Source organism: Somniosus microcephalus, chromosome 14 (assembly GCF_052327205.1).
Source record: "Somniosus microcephalus isolate GS21.2 chromosome 14, FLI_Smic_1.0, whole genome shotgun sequence".
NCBI classification, from domain to species: domain Eukaryota; kingdom Metazoa; phylum Chordata; class Chondrichthyes; order Squaliformes; family Somniosidae; genus Somniosus; species Somniosus microcephalus.
In genome coordinates this window covers 3210107-3225444 of record NC_141000.1, presented here as the reverse complement: position 1 = coordinate 3225444, position 15338 = coordinate 3210107, and the positions used below count along the sequence as shown (strand labels likewise).

Here is a 15338-nt window from a genome sequence, read left to right as displayed (position 1 = left end):
TTCCTTAAATAAGGAGACCAAAACTGTACGCAGTACTCCAGGTGTGGTCTCACCAACACCCTGTACAGTTGTAACAGGACTTCCCTACTTTTATACTCCATTCCCTTTGCAATAAAGGCCAACATTCCATTTACCTTCCTAATTACTTGCTGTATCTGCATGCTAACCTTTTGTGATTCATGTACAAGGACCCCCAGATCCCTCTGTACCGCAGCATTTTGTAATCTCTCCCCATTTAAATAATAATTTGCTTTTTTATTTTTCCCACCAAAGTGGATAACCTTGCATTTTCCCACATTAAACTCCATCTGCCAGATTTTTGCACACTTAGCCTATCTCTATCCCTTTGAAGATTCTTTGCGTCCTCCACACAATTTGCTTTCCCACCTATCTTTGTATCATCAGCAAATTTGGCGACTTTACACTCGGTCCCTTCATCCAAGTCATTAATATAGATTGTAAATAGTTGAGGCCCCAGCACTGATCCCTGCGGCACCCCACTAGTTACAGTTTGCCAACCTGAAAATGACCCATTTATCCCGACTCTCTGTTTTCTGTTAGTTAGCCAATCCTCTATCCATGCTAATATATTACCCCCAACCCCGTGAGCTCTTATCTTGTGTAGTTACCATTTATGTGGCACCTTATCGAATGCCTTCTGGAAATCCAAATACATGACATCTACTGGTTCCCCTTTATCCACCCTCCTCATTATATCCTCAAAGAATTCCAGCAAATTTGACAAACATGATTTCCCTTTCATAAAACCATGCTGACTCTGCTTGACTATATTATGATTTTCTAAATGTCCTGCTACCACTTCCTTAATGATGGACTCCAGCATTTTCCCAATGACAGATGTTAGGCTAACTGGTCGATAGTTGCCTGCTTTCTGTCTCCCTCCTTTCTTAAATAGGGGTGTTACATTTGCGGTTTTCCAGTCCGCTGGGACCTCTCCAGAATCCAGGAAGTTTTGGTAGATTACAACCAATGCATCCACCTCTTAAGACTCTAGGATGCAGGCCATCGGGTCCAGGGGACTTGTCAACCTTTAGTCCCATTAGTTTGCCTAGTGATAGTGATTGTTTTAAGTTCCCCCCCCACAACCCCCATAGCCCCCTGATTATCCATTATTGGGATGCTTTTAGTGTCTTCTACCGTGAAGACCGATACAAAATATTTGTTCAAATTCTCCGCCATTTCCCTGTTTCCCATTATTAATTCCCCAGACTCATCCTCTAGGGGGCCAACGTTTACTTTAGCTACTCTCTTCCTTTTTATATACCTGTAGAAGCTCTTACTGTCTGTTTTTATATTTCTTGCTAGTTTACTCTCATAAGCTATCTTCTCGCTCTATCATTTTTTTAGTCGTCCTTTGCTGGTTTTTAAAAAATTTCCCAATCCTCTGGCCTTTCACTATTATTTGCAACAATGTATGCTTTTGTTTTCAATTTGATTCCATCCTTTACTTCCTTAGTTAGCCACGGATGGTTCATCCTTCTCTTAGAGTCTTTCTTTCTCACTGGAATATATCTTTGCTGAGAGTTATGAAATTTCTCCTTAAATGTTTGCCACTGCTTTTCTACAGTCTTACCCTGGAATATATTTTCCCAGTCCACTTTAACCAAGTCTGCCTTCATACCTTTGTAATTACCTTTGTTTAAGTTCAGGACACTAGTTTGAGACCCAGCTTTCTCACCCTCAAACTGAATTTGAAATTCTACCATGCTATGATCACTCTTCCCAAGAGGATCCTTCACTTCGAGATCATTAATTAATCCAGCCTCGTTATACATTACCAGATCTAAAATAGCCTTCTCCCTGGTTGGTTCCACAACAACTGTTCCAAGACACCATCCCGCATACACTCGAAGAACTCTTCCTCAAGTCTACCTTTGCTAATTTGCTTTGTCCAATCAATATGAAGATTAAAATCTCCCGTGATTATAGCCGTACCTTTCTTACAAGCCTCTATTATTTCTTGATTTATACTCTGTCCTACAGTGTGGCTACTGTTTGGGGGGCCTGTAGACCACTCCCACCAGTGACTTCTTACCCTTATTATTTCTTATCTCCACCCAAACTGATTCTACATCTTGATCTTCTCGGCCAATATCATTTCTTATTACTGCACTGATCTCATCCCTTATTAACAGAGCTACACCATTTCCTTTTCCTTAGTTGATGGAGATTTGAAAAAACATCAAATTTTCAATTTTTACATTTTTTTCTTACTTTTCCTTTGTTTCTTTTTTTCCCCTCTTAATCCAATCTTTCTTTCCCTCTCTTTATTTCTCTTTCTGTACCTGATTTGACTCTTTCTGTACCTGATTTGACTCGGATTCACCCGATTTCCTTCCCAGTCGTTCCTCTGTTTCTTTCTCAATCCTTCAATCTCATTGGTTCAGACGATACACTGTTGGTCCCACCGTTGACCGAGGTCCCAGGTGCCCCTTCACTGCGCTATTATCAGCTCGCACTTTCAGCAAGTTACGGTGCAAAAATATTTCGAGCTAAGGGGTGCAGGAAAAGTCTAACTAAGGACGTACACGGCGAGATGCCCCACTCCAGCAAGATCCGGCCCATTGTTACTTCTACGTTAAGCTCTAGGGACACTAGTTGAGTCTCACCTGGGAATACTGGTCAGGTAGCTTACAACATTCTGTAACTCCTCTTCAGGGATGTTAGTAAAATTAGGATATTCGGGAAAGGTAATAATTGCACAGCCATCTTCTCCTCGACCACCTGAAACGAAAAAGGAAAACATTATAAATCACTGTCGCTACACAGCCTCAAGGTAATTAAATGAAATGCTCCAAAAAATGTAAAATGACTTTTTTTTGCCAAAATTGATCTTTGAAATCTAAAATATTTTGAAATGTAAAATATCCCATGGCACTATTATGAAGGAGGACAGGAGAGTTCTCCCTGGTGTCCTGGCCAATAGTAACCCCTCAAACAACGTCACTAAAATGGAATAGCTGGTCATGGTCTCATTCTTGTTGTGGAATCTTGCTGTGCACAAATTCTACATAACAACAGTGCTTCAATGACTGTAAAGCGTTTTGGGATATCCTGAGGTCGAGAAATGGCACTATATCACTGCAAACCTTTCTTTCTTTTAACTAGTAGAATTTCTTTAGGTTCTCCTGGAAGGGTGAGATATTTTAAAGATGAAAATAAAATGCAGTTGTATAGGCATCTATCCAACTTTATAGGCTGTAGCTCCCTCTATTGGAACTCTAATCATGGCTACATCAAGTCAACTTTATGAACCGAGATGTTCGACAACACTCAGCGACATTAAAGCCAACAAGCGCGCATTCTACATCAACAATGCTGAGTCACTCTTTCATCTGCCCCTGCACGAGCTGGCTGGGGTGAGGGATAGTTATGTGGATTGCAAGCCTAATGTTCTGATGCGGGGTCTCTCATTTACATGCTGCTTAGCTTATTGTGCGACTGAAATCGATAAAGCAGCCATGCATTTCTTTGACCCTGTCCAAAAGGTTTCTTTTCTGAACTGGGAACAGTGCAGTCAACAAACCCTGGGAAATGTGAAAGGGCAGTCTTGCGGGGAGGGGAGGGGGGGGGGGGGGGGAAGGAGGGGAGGGAATGGCTACAGGGCACAGAATATTGTGCGCTCAGGTGGACCTGACTCACTGCCTCACTCTGGGTTTGCAAGCTAGAACACTCATTGCAATTCACAGCGGGTAGTAATGGCTCTGTTACAGATGCTGTGGGTACTCTCACTGATACGGCACGGTTACAAACAGGCCCTCAGAGCCAGAGAATAAATAAACTGCAGATAGCTTCAAAAATACAGAGCACAACAATGGAGTTATACACAGGAACTGAACCAGGCACGGTAGTTACACACGGGAACTGAACCCGGCACCATCGTTACACACTGGAACTGAACCAGGCACGGTAGTTACACACGGGAACTGAACCCGGCACTGTAGCGACACACGGGAACTGAACCAGGCACTGTAGTTACACAGGGAACTGAACCCGGCACTAAAGTTACACAGGGAACTGAACCCGGCACTGTAGTTACACACAGGAGCTGAACCCGGCACTGTAGTGACACACGGGAACTGAACCAGGCACCATCGTTACACACGGAAACTGAACCAGGCACTGTAGTTACACAGGGAACTGAACCCGGCACAGTAGTTATACACAGGAACTCCTGAACCCGGCACTGTAGTGACACACGGGAACTGAACCAGGCACTGTAGTTACACAGGGAACTGAACCCGGCACAGTAGTTATACACAGGAACTCCTGAACCCGGCACTGTAGTGACACACGGGAACTGAACCAGGCACTGTAGTTACACACTGGAACTGAACCCGGCACTGTAGTTACACACTGGAACTGAACCAGGCACTGTAGTTACACAGGGAACTGAACCCAGCACTGTAGTTACACAGGGAACCGAACCCAGCACTGTAGTTACACACCGGAACTGAACCCGGCACTGTAGTTACACACTGGAACTGAACCCGGCACTGTAGTTACACAGGGAACTGAACCTGGCACTGTAGTGACACACTGGAACTGAACCAGTCACTGTAGTTAGAGAGTGAACTGAACCCGGCACTGTAGTTACACACTGGAACTGAACCAGGCACTGTAGTTATACAGGGAACTGAACCCGGCACTGTAGTTACACACGGGAACTGAACCCGGCACTGTAGTTACACACGGGAACTGAACCCGGCACTGTAGTTACACACGGGAACTGAACCCGGCACTGTAGTTACACACGGGAACTGAACCCGGCACTGTAGTTACACACGGGAACTGAACCCGGCACTGTAGTTACACACGGGAACTGAACCCGGCACTGTAGTTACACACGGGAACTGAACCCGGCACTGTAGTTACACACGGGAACTGAACCCGGCACTGTAGTTACACACTGGAACTGAACCCGGCATTGTAGTTACACATAGGCAGGCAAAAAGATACCCGTCAGAGATTGCAGAGTACAATGTGATGGAACCCAAAATATAATAAAGAATATTACAGAAAAAAGTAAAACTGATCATATTACCAACATCAGTCCTGATTTTATTTCCAAACCCTGACAAGTTTAACAAAAGGTCCGTGCAAATGAAGGCTATTCATGTACTCACACCAAGCAGTGTCTGGAAAAACAGCTGCAACCCGTCTCAGTGAATTAAAACCTAACTAATCGTTGTCATGATACATGCATATATTGGGGTCATTGTTCATGGTTAATATGTTTGTTAAAATAGTAGACACTGAAATTGTAGAGAAACACAGGCATCTTCATTACTAATATAACACAGCTTGCTTTCAACCCTCATATGCTCTGAACAGTGATGTATGGGGGTTTGAGCAGGATCAGTTTCTTTCTCGGATTAGAAAAGCAGTGATTTAGCTGAGGGCTGCTGTATCTCGTGACAGTAACTGTAAACAGAGGCTCCATCCTCCAGCAATGTGCAATGTTCACCTAAGGGGATGATGCTGACAACTGGCACAGAAGGCAACCCACTGCACAACCATCGCACACAAGATCCTCACAACCACCGCACAAGCACTGCACAAGATCCTCACAACCACTGCACACAAGATCCTCACAACCACCGCACAACCATTGCACAAGTTCCTCAAAACCACCGTACAACCATCGCACAAGATCCTCACAACCACCGTACAACCATCGCACAAGTTCCTCACAACCACCGTACAACCATCGCACAAGATCCTCACAACCACTGCACAACCATCGCACAAGTTCCTCACAACCACCGTACAACCATCGCACAAGATCCTCACAACCACTGCACAACCATCGCACAAGTTCCTCACAACCACTGCACAAGTTTCTCACAGCCCTCCTCATGCAGCACCCCCTCCATGTCAACAGTAGCTGCTCCCTCACTTCTGCAGACGTGCACCTTCATCTAGGGTTCCCTTTCCTTTCCTTTTTGCCCGTCACTTCTAAATCCTGTCCTCCTTCAGGCTGCTAATGGTTCCAATGCTTTTTGAGGCTCTTTATTGCCTCAAAATGTTTTAATAAAAAAAGCAAAAACTGCAATAAAAAGCAAACATAAGTCCCGTCAGACCTACAGTAATACTAATCTATAGATAAAAAGTCCCAGCAATTTCAGTGATTGCATTACAACCCCCAGCCGTTACAAACGTCATGATTTGGAAAGTCTCTGCTTAGATCATAACCCCATCACAATGGCAAAACCGTTCCCATGCAGTTTGGTGTAGCTATTCACCCTGGCCACCTTGCTCATTTTATTTTCACAGTCTTGGTGGACACATGACAGGACCTCGTATTCCTGGTTGTGGGAGTCTCATTCTTGGTAGTATTCCCATTGGTGCCCTTCAGCTAGGAAGAAGTCCTCCTCCCCCCACTGATAGTGGGCCTCCAAGACCTGACGTGTAGAGGAGGCTCTTCAAAGGATTTCTACTCACTGATTGTGGTATTCATATTTAATTGCCCCCATCTCTTCAAATTTGACGAAAAGACTATTTGCTCTCCCTCCACTGGTGTGCTCCCTATTCCAATCAGAATCTGCACCTGGTGCAGTCAATAACTATGCAAATGAGCTTACCAGCATATTGTGTGCTATTAGCAAAATGAGCTTTCAAGCAGCATTTATATACAAAACACGAGAAAAAAATGATCAGAAAAAGACCAGTGGTCCATTGACTCTGCCCCATTCACGTGTGTTACCATGAGGCATCACAATGTCTACCCACCAGCAGCTTTGTAATCTCCTGAGAGAGGCCAAAAAAAACTGACTGACCTGAAGACAAAGATTTTTCCCAATATGTCACGATCCCAAGATGGAGATCGCGGCCTCCATCTTAGTCACACTTACAGAAGCAAAACACATCACATATTATAAATGGTAAAATGCTTTCAGTGTAACTGGTTAAACCAAATGGATGAAATACACAATTAAGCTAACCTCAAACAGCCAGTGACACGGTTTAGTTGCTACGTGGTTTAGAACTGCTCCTGGGGACCGCATCTGCATACAGATAAATATAGACTGTAACCAAGGCAACCAAGGTAGCCCTTAGTTACCATGCAGATGTGACACCAGGTCCACTGACCCAATATGCACGGTTTCCACTGTATAAAGTTAAAAATGCAATCCATCCACATTTTAGCAATGAATGTGGCATTGATTTAAGGTTCAGATATCAATTATTGTGCTAAACCTTTTCTGGAGGGGGCAATTTTCCTCTGCTTTGTACCTGGGCAGAGTTTATTTGTCAGGCACAAAGCAGAGAAAAAAGTTACAGGGACTCATGACAAAGGTCTCTGCCCTCTTCGCACGGCACACTTACCTTCACAGTTTCCCAGGGAACCCTCGCGGCTGGAGCAGGCGTGAGAATTTAAATAGCGTGGAAATAAGGCGTGGGTGGCATCTCCACACCTCCCTCCTCCTTTTCCTGTGTCTTGCCTAGGTGCCTACAGTAAGTGGGACAAGTACCCTTTGTTTCAGGAGCAGCACTGAGATTTTTGGGGCGAGGGGCTTTGTGGCTGCTGTTTTTGAACAGAAGCCATGAGACCAACAGCACTGTAGGCCTCTGAGGCCAGGAGCAGCAGTAGATCGTCCTCTCCCATTTCTAGGTGCAGGCTCCAGCCAAGGGGCGGGCGGGGTGAGAGGGACCTGTGCCAGGGGAAAATCACACTTATGCAGATGACCTGGACTCAAGCTGTATGGGCCGGCTCTCGGCAGGTCAGGCCGGAAAGCAGGGAAATCAGCCCCTTTTAAAGTAGGCTGACCATACGTCCCTGTTTTCCAGGGACAGTCCCCGGATGAGGTAGTGTGTCCCCGGGCAAACAATGTCCCCAGAAGAGTCCCGGGTTCAGGAAACTTGCCCCCGAATAGACCCATATTCTTTGTTCCGCTGAAACATCAATCTTTGTTCCGGTTCAGATCTTCTGGACCAATCAGAGCGCTGCATTCATTTGTCAGGGCGATGTCCTCCTGGGATTGGTTGCTGCTGGCGGTGTAGGTGGGGCATGTAGATTAGGTTTCATCCTATAAGGAGGCAGCTGTTTCAGCCAATCGTGACTGGCGGGAGGGTGGATCCTTTAACACACCCAGGAAAAAAAATCGGAGAAGCCGAGGGCGCAGCGAGAGTCGGTGGGAGAGTGGATTTACTTTACCTCAGAGGTCAGCATGGTGCATCGTGTGTTTTTTAATGAATAAAGCAAGCTCTAAATTCTCTTACCGGGAAGAGATTTCTGAAACCGACTGAGACACAGGGTGTTTCATACCTTATATGGAAAATCTCAGTCTGTTTGGAACAGATTTAAAACTGAGAAATTAAAAGTTAGGGTATTCAGGGGTAATCAATGAGGAGCAAGTAACCAGCAGAAAGATAAGCAATCAAATCCCTCAGTTGTTCTTCAAAGCCATCAACAACAACTACTTGCATTTCTATACTGCCCTTAATGTAGAAAAATTTCCCAATCCTGGCTTCTATACTGCAATTGGCCGCCCGAGGCCCCAAGCTACACTGGATCCCAGCGGGTTTCTTACACTGATTTTGGGGTGGAAATTCAAGCCTCACAAATTTAGGTACAGCGCAAAGCCGAGACCATTAAATGTGTGAAACAGTGAGGAGTGCTGCAGTGTGACTCTGGCGAGGGAATGACATTGGATTAGGGCACTAGGTGTCAGTAAATTGTTGTAGCTCTTTATAGACCATCAGCTCTTGTACTCAGGGTCACTTAAATCCTTTCCAATGTCTCAATCTGCAACTGAGCAAAAATGTTGTGTACCAGAGCTGACCGTTATTAGAGGCGAGGGGAAACTGGCGTTTAGTAACAATGTACAGTGATCAAGCCATTGCTGCGAATTAATTTACGTTACATCCCCCTGTGGAATGAGCTCTAGGTATTGTTGAAGCCTTGCAGACAAGGTATCCTGAAGAAATGTACATTCCTCCATCAAAAGAGTTTGAGATTTGACCATTTACTAGGCTAAGGCAGACTGACCATTAACCTTTCTGGATGGATGAGCGATGATGAGCCAAATGGCCTAACTCATTCCGAACCCTGTGACCCTGCCCGGGCCCCATCACATTGCCCTGGCAGCCTCCCAGTGCTAACTGTACTCTCCAGTGGGAGCCTGTGCGGTGCTCCAGCAGATCACTCACTGCAGCAGTTGAAATTTGCAGGGAAAAATTTAAAGAGAGCCTCCAAAACCTGCAGTGGGCAGCTGGGCATCCAAATTTATTTTACATAGGACTATTACAGTTAACACACAGAAGAGACACTGAGTCCAGGCTGATCCACGTTTGAACCCTAAGGCAAAAGGGCTTGCTTCTGGCCCATCGCCTCACCCAGTCACTTCGCATATTGTGACTGCAGCACAGGGTCTGGTCGTTCAAGCCCATTTTCACATTTGTTTTCATTTATCTGCAGGAACAGGAAATGTTCCATGGTTCAAGATACCCAGTACAGTGACAAAACAACTATTCAGACAAGGCAGGCTAGGAAACTCGGAGGCTACGATGGATGTAATTGCACACAAGTTTATTTCAGTGTCATTTTGGCAGCGGTGCAGAAATAAATCGGAGATGCTGGGTATCATTCATTTTCATGTTGGGAACCCCCAAGGATTTTCTGCATCAAGCCAGAGGATAAATACAGCAGTATCTACAAGCTTGGCGTCCTAGGGATGGGAGGCTGAAGGGGGTGGGTAGCTATGGGTTGCTGACTGTGCCCTGATCAGTCCTGCCGTGGCCATATTTCAGAGCCTAGAACATATTTTCATTCAAGTTTCTATAGTGTTTTGATCAGGAGGAAGTCCAGGACCCTCCCCTGCAGAAATCTTTACAAAGGTTCGAGTTACAATCCAAACTGCAGCCTGTAAAAAGAAAAGACTTGTATTTATATGGCACCTTTCACAGCCTCAGGAAGTCCCAAAACACTTTAAAGCCAATGAAGTACTTTTGAAGTGTAGGAAACATGCCAGCTAATTTGTACACAGCAAGCTCCCACAAACGACAATGTGATAATGACCAGAAAATATGTTTTTGTGGTGTTGGTTGAGGGATAAATATTGGCCAGGACACCGGGAGAACTACCTTGCTCTTCTTCGAATAATGCCATTGTATCTTTTACAGCCACCTGAAAGGGCAGACGGGGCCTCGGTTTAATGTCTCATCTGAAAGACAGCACCTCTGATAATGCAGCACTCCCTCAGCACTGCACTGGGAGTGTCAGCCTAGATTATGTGCTCAAGTCATTGGAGTGGGACTTCAACCTACGATTAGATTCCAAAATCAATGTTTGGTCACATTTTAAAAGAATGGCCCCGATATTAATCTGAAGGTGGTTTCCGAGCTGTTTGGTTGGGGGGGGGGGGGGTGGTTGCGTGGGGGAAACCCAGAAGTCAACTGAGCAAGTTGGAATCTGCGATCTCAACTCAACTGTACCAATTCATTTTGACTTACGGGTTTAGCGTCTCGAAGCTGCGCAGCGGGCGTGATGCGCACCAATATGACACAATCTCAGCTGTATTTAAAGGGACAGTCCACAAATGGAAATTGGAGGTGTTCAGGATGGATGGTGGATATAGGGCAAGGGCGGCACCCAGATTTAATGATGCTTTGCTGGAATTACTGCTGGGTTCAGTCAGGAGGAGGAGGAGGGACATATATTTCCCCAGAAATGGGAGGAAGAAGCCTGCTGCTCTCACTAGGAGCATTGTGCCCAGGTATTTGGATGCAATGTATGAAGTGGTTTAATGACCTAACCAGGTCAGGAAAAGTAGGTACATTTGCTGATTTAACTACATCCTGTGCTTTAAACCTGCCCCCCTTTCACTCTGTCTTGCTAAGTGTTCTCCATCACATCACTCCTCTCCCCCACTCAACTTTCAGCAAAGCCCAGCCTTCATTTTCCGTGCACTTCCTCACCGCCCTGTTTATCCATCCACCGTTGCCACTCACTCCAATCCTTATGCAATGTAATGCATCTGTCTCATAGTCTCCCTCACCGAATGCACTGCAGCCATTGGGTGAATACCTCACCTTCACTTACAGGTCTGCTCTTTCGACTCTTGTCGAAGAGAGCGCAAAACACTAGGGAGGGGGAGAGGAGTGGAAGTGGTCCGCTCACTGATGCAGAGGAAGCCCTGGAGATATGTGGCACATCTGCGTCCCTCTCAGTCAGAGATGGAGAGACACAGAGCTTGCAGATAGCTGGTGACAGAATTACAAATATCTCTGACACGCATATGCCGACTTCATTTCACCAATGACTGATCTATGAGAAGACTGAGTGTGGTGATTGTCAAGATTGCGACTTTGCCACGACTAAATCATATCCCTTTCTTTTGTCTTCCAGGGCCTTCATGCATACAGCAAGTCTCGCAGGACATCCATGAGGACAATTCCTCAGAGGACCTCATTCCTTCTGAGGGTGCATTGTCACAAGACGTACAGTCTTGCACCAGCACAGCTACTCTCACTGCGGTGGGTCCACTTCAACAGTTAGTTGGGTTTTCATCTAGTGACCCACATCTCATAAGTGAGCATGAGCAGTCACTGGTGGCAGGGACAGTTGTGGAGTCCGCATTCAAGAGCGCAATCCTCTCCAAGCTCTGCTCAGCTGGACACAGATGCTGAACCCCAGGGGTTATTGTTGAGGAGGAAAATGCTAGAGGTGCATCAGCAACATAGCCAGGTACTGAAAGACGTGCCACGCACGCTCACCACAATAGTGTATTGCTAGTGGATTAGTGGCACAGGGAATTGCAAGAATGTCTGCCATGGAGAGAGTGGCCGCCTTCGTGGATCTTCAAGCATGGCTCTCAAATGAGTCCGTGCAGGCCATGACCACGGCTGTGTAGACTTTGGGTACCAACTTGTCTGTCGCCTTAAACAGGATGACAGATACCTTATCCGTGGCCTCACAACACATCACTGATCTTCACCAAGCTAGTGTGCAGCAGAGCGGTAGGAGTGATGTGGCACAGGCCCAGGAGAAGGAAGATGGCGAATGGGGACCTGGAAGTAGGGACTCCACTCAAAGCACTCCCATTTCTCACCCGTTGTCCCCTCCACCCAGTACCCGACTCCACATCTTGCCCATTATTACATCCCAAGTGCCAAATTGCCCCTTTCACTTGTTTCATGATGAATGGGACCCATTGGGCAGATGTGCAATGGGTGGATGAGGGGTTGAAGGACTGTTTAGTGCAAAGGGAAGGGTGGGGAGGGGTGGTCCTGGTGGCGGAAGTGGGCCGCAAGATTTCATTTGTTATGTTTCACACTAGGCGAACCTTCACAATATTAGGGCATCCCTGGCAGCAATGTAAGCAGCTGGTCTGGCGATGGGTGCCCCATCTTCATCCTCCTCCTCTATGTTCTCCTCATCCAGAGAGGAGTGATGAGCCCCATCAATCTCCAACACCTGCACAATGTTATGCAGGACGCAGCACATCACTATCATTCTGGACACACTCGCTAGCGAGTGCCGATGGGCACCTCTGGACCTATCCAGGCACCTGAAGTGCATCTTCAATGGCTTGCTCGATGACACATCTTGTGGCTCTCATTGGTGGGGTTCCTCACAGGTGTCATGAGCAAGTTTGAGCCGGGTATCCCTTTTGTACTAGGAGCCAGCCCTCATTGTTCTTCCTGGAATGAAAGGGTCTGGGATGTTGAACTACCTCAGTATGAAGGCATCATGACAGCTCCCAGGGAATCAGGCGCAGACCTGCATGAACCTCTTCTTGTGGTTGCACACCAGCAGCGCGTTGATGGAGCAATATCCCCTGCGGTTTATAAAAGCTCCTGGTTGCTGTGGCGGTGCTCAGATTACCACGTGTTGTAGTCAATGGCACCCTGTACTGGAGGAATCCAGCCAGAGAGGCGAAACCGAAAGCCCGCTCATTTTGGCTATTGTGATCACAGGGGAAATTTACACAATTGTCGGTCCTGGTAAACAAGCCATCAGTCGATTGGGAGATCTTGGATATGTCGCCGGTAGTGCCTTGAAAGGATTCAGAGGCAAAAGAGTTGAGGCCGGTGGTCACTTTCACAGCCACTGCTAATGTGTGGCCAGCAGATCCAGTAGTTCTTAGTGTAGGAAACTGCAATATCTGCCACCACCTGACACAACCTCAGCCTGATGAAGCACTGCTCTTCCAAGAAGTCAAGGAAGCTGATCCTGTCTTTACACCCTGTGACGTGGGTAGTGCCTCCTGTGATCTTGGCCCCTCTCCTGTGCACCTCCCCCGTGCACAACTCTCCTGTGCATGTGCTGATCCCACGACAGCACGTTGCCGCTGCCATGGATTGTAATGGTCTTCCTCTTCTGATGTGCTGTCAAACACATCCAAGGTGCCTCCTGTAGTGTATGTACCTTTAAGGGGAGAACTACTTTTTACAGCTCCTGTATACTGTAGTGCCGGCAGTGACCACACCTGTATATAAACCCTGAGTAGGGATCTGTACTGTTAGTTTTTAGAATACCCTCATCCAGTAAACACCTGTTGATTGTTCATCTGCAGTCTCCGTCTATTTATTGAAGAACACCATACCTTAAGATTCACGGATTTAACAGTGGCGACGAGGCCGATTCGAACCTACCTGCAACTCTGCATTTCCTCCCAGGGATTCGCTCCTGGAGGACAGTGGAAGAAAGTCGAGTCCAGAAGCACAGGCGTCGACCACGAGCAACCGCCCAGTCATCCAGCAGAGAGTGAGCATCGCAGGGGAGGCTGTTGAGAGCTGGGCTTGGTTCTCCAGTCATGACGATCCAGCGCAACAGGCTGGCAACAGGTACGGCGCAGGCCCTTCCCGGACAGCGGCGGCTGGAGGTGACCGACGGCACAGAAAAGGCCGAGCAGCGTCGACGGGGTAAGAGAGAGGGTAAAGCGCACAGAGTGCAGCTGGGGGTTGAAGACCGAGCGGCGTCGACGGAAAACAAAAAGAGAGAGAGGGTAAAGCACAGCCGGGGTTCAGGACCGAGCGGCGGCAACGAGAGGCGCGCGCAGGAAAACGCGCAGAGCGCAGCCAGTGCTCAAGGGCTGAGCCGCGTCCGCGGGGGAAGAAAGGAAGCACGGGAGACGCCATTTTGAGCCAGTGCAGAAGAAGGGAGAGCGCGGGAGACGCCATTTTAGCCAGTCTAACCACACCCAGGGATGCCGAAGAGTGGCAGTGTCACAGCGTTCGACAATGAAGTCGAAGATTGGGCGACATATGTGGAACGCATTGAAGTGTACTACAAGGCGAATGAAGTGCCAGATGCCAGGAAAGCACTGGTATTGTTGAATTCCATGGGTGCAAAAACATATGGCTTACTGCGAAACCTAGTAACCCCAGAGAAGCCAGTGGAAAAGGATTTTGAAAGCATAGTGGCAATCCTACAGGACCACTTAAACCCCACACCGCTGCTGATAGCAGAAAGATTTAAGTTTCACAAAAGGAACCAGCATAAAGGCGAAAGTAATGCTGAGTATTTAACGGAACTGCGCAAGCTATCGAAACACGTTTGGAATGGGACTAGCAGATACGTTAAGGGACAAGTTTGTGTGTGGGCTTCAAAGTGAAGGAACCCAGAAACGGCTTCTATCAGAAAAGGATCTTACGCTGGACAAGGCTTTCAGCATGGCAGTATCACACGAAGCAGCCACACGGGGCGCTGCAGAGATACAACGGAGACCGCAAGAATATGGCACCAATGAAATGTCATATGAAGCAGTGAAGTGTTATCGCTGCGGCAGAACAACACACGACCAGAAGGATTGTTGGTTCAAGGACCAAGTGTGCAGACAGTGTGGAAAAGCAGGACACATAGCAAGAGTCTGCAGGTCGGGAAAGAAAACCAGCAGCAAGAAATCTCCACAGGAGAAGTACAAAAAGGTACATAAGGTGATGGAGAGTAGTTCAGACGAACAGAAAAGTGATACAGACTCCGGAAGCAAGGAGCTGGGTTGTCCAAAACTACATAATGTAATCAAAATGGAGGATCACCAAACTATCTGGGTCACGCTCAAGATAGACGGAGTCCAAGTGAAAATGGAATTGGACACAGGATCAGCCCTAACAGTCATAAACCGAAGGGACTACAAGCGGCTATTCTCACATATACCCTTGAGAGATACAGAGATTGTCTTGAAGACGTACACGGGGCAAAAAGTCTACCCCAAAGGAAAAATAAGGGTGAACGTGATATACAACGGCAAGGAAACACCAAAAATTGACCTATATGTATTGCCAGATGGAGGACCACTACTACTAGGACGTGAATGGATCCGGAAGATACAGTTAGATTGGCATTCCATACAGGCACTAACGGTAGAGGC

At 46.9% G+C, this 15338-nt stretch overlaps 1 protein-coding gene across 5 annotated transcripts in view; it reads right to left on the bottom strand.

Moving 5' to 3' along the window:
* Positions 1 to 15338, bottom strand: part of mcf2la (mcf.2 cell line derived transforming sequence-like a) — a 581983-nt gene that overhangs the window by 125861 nt on the left and 440784 nt on the right. For all 5 annotated transcript variants that reach the window (XR_015080758.1, XM_086006132.1, XM_086006130.1 and 2 more), the window contains one exon: positions 2631 to 2745. Coding sequence is in view for 4 of the 5 variants with exons in the window: in XM_086006132.1 (XP_085862258.1) it covers positions 2631 to 2745 (115 nt within the window). In the remaining variant the exon portion in view is untranslated. The remainder of the gene's footprint in view (positions 1 to 2630; positions 2746 to 15338) is intronic.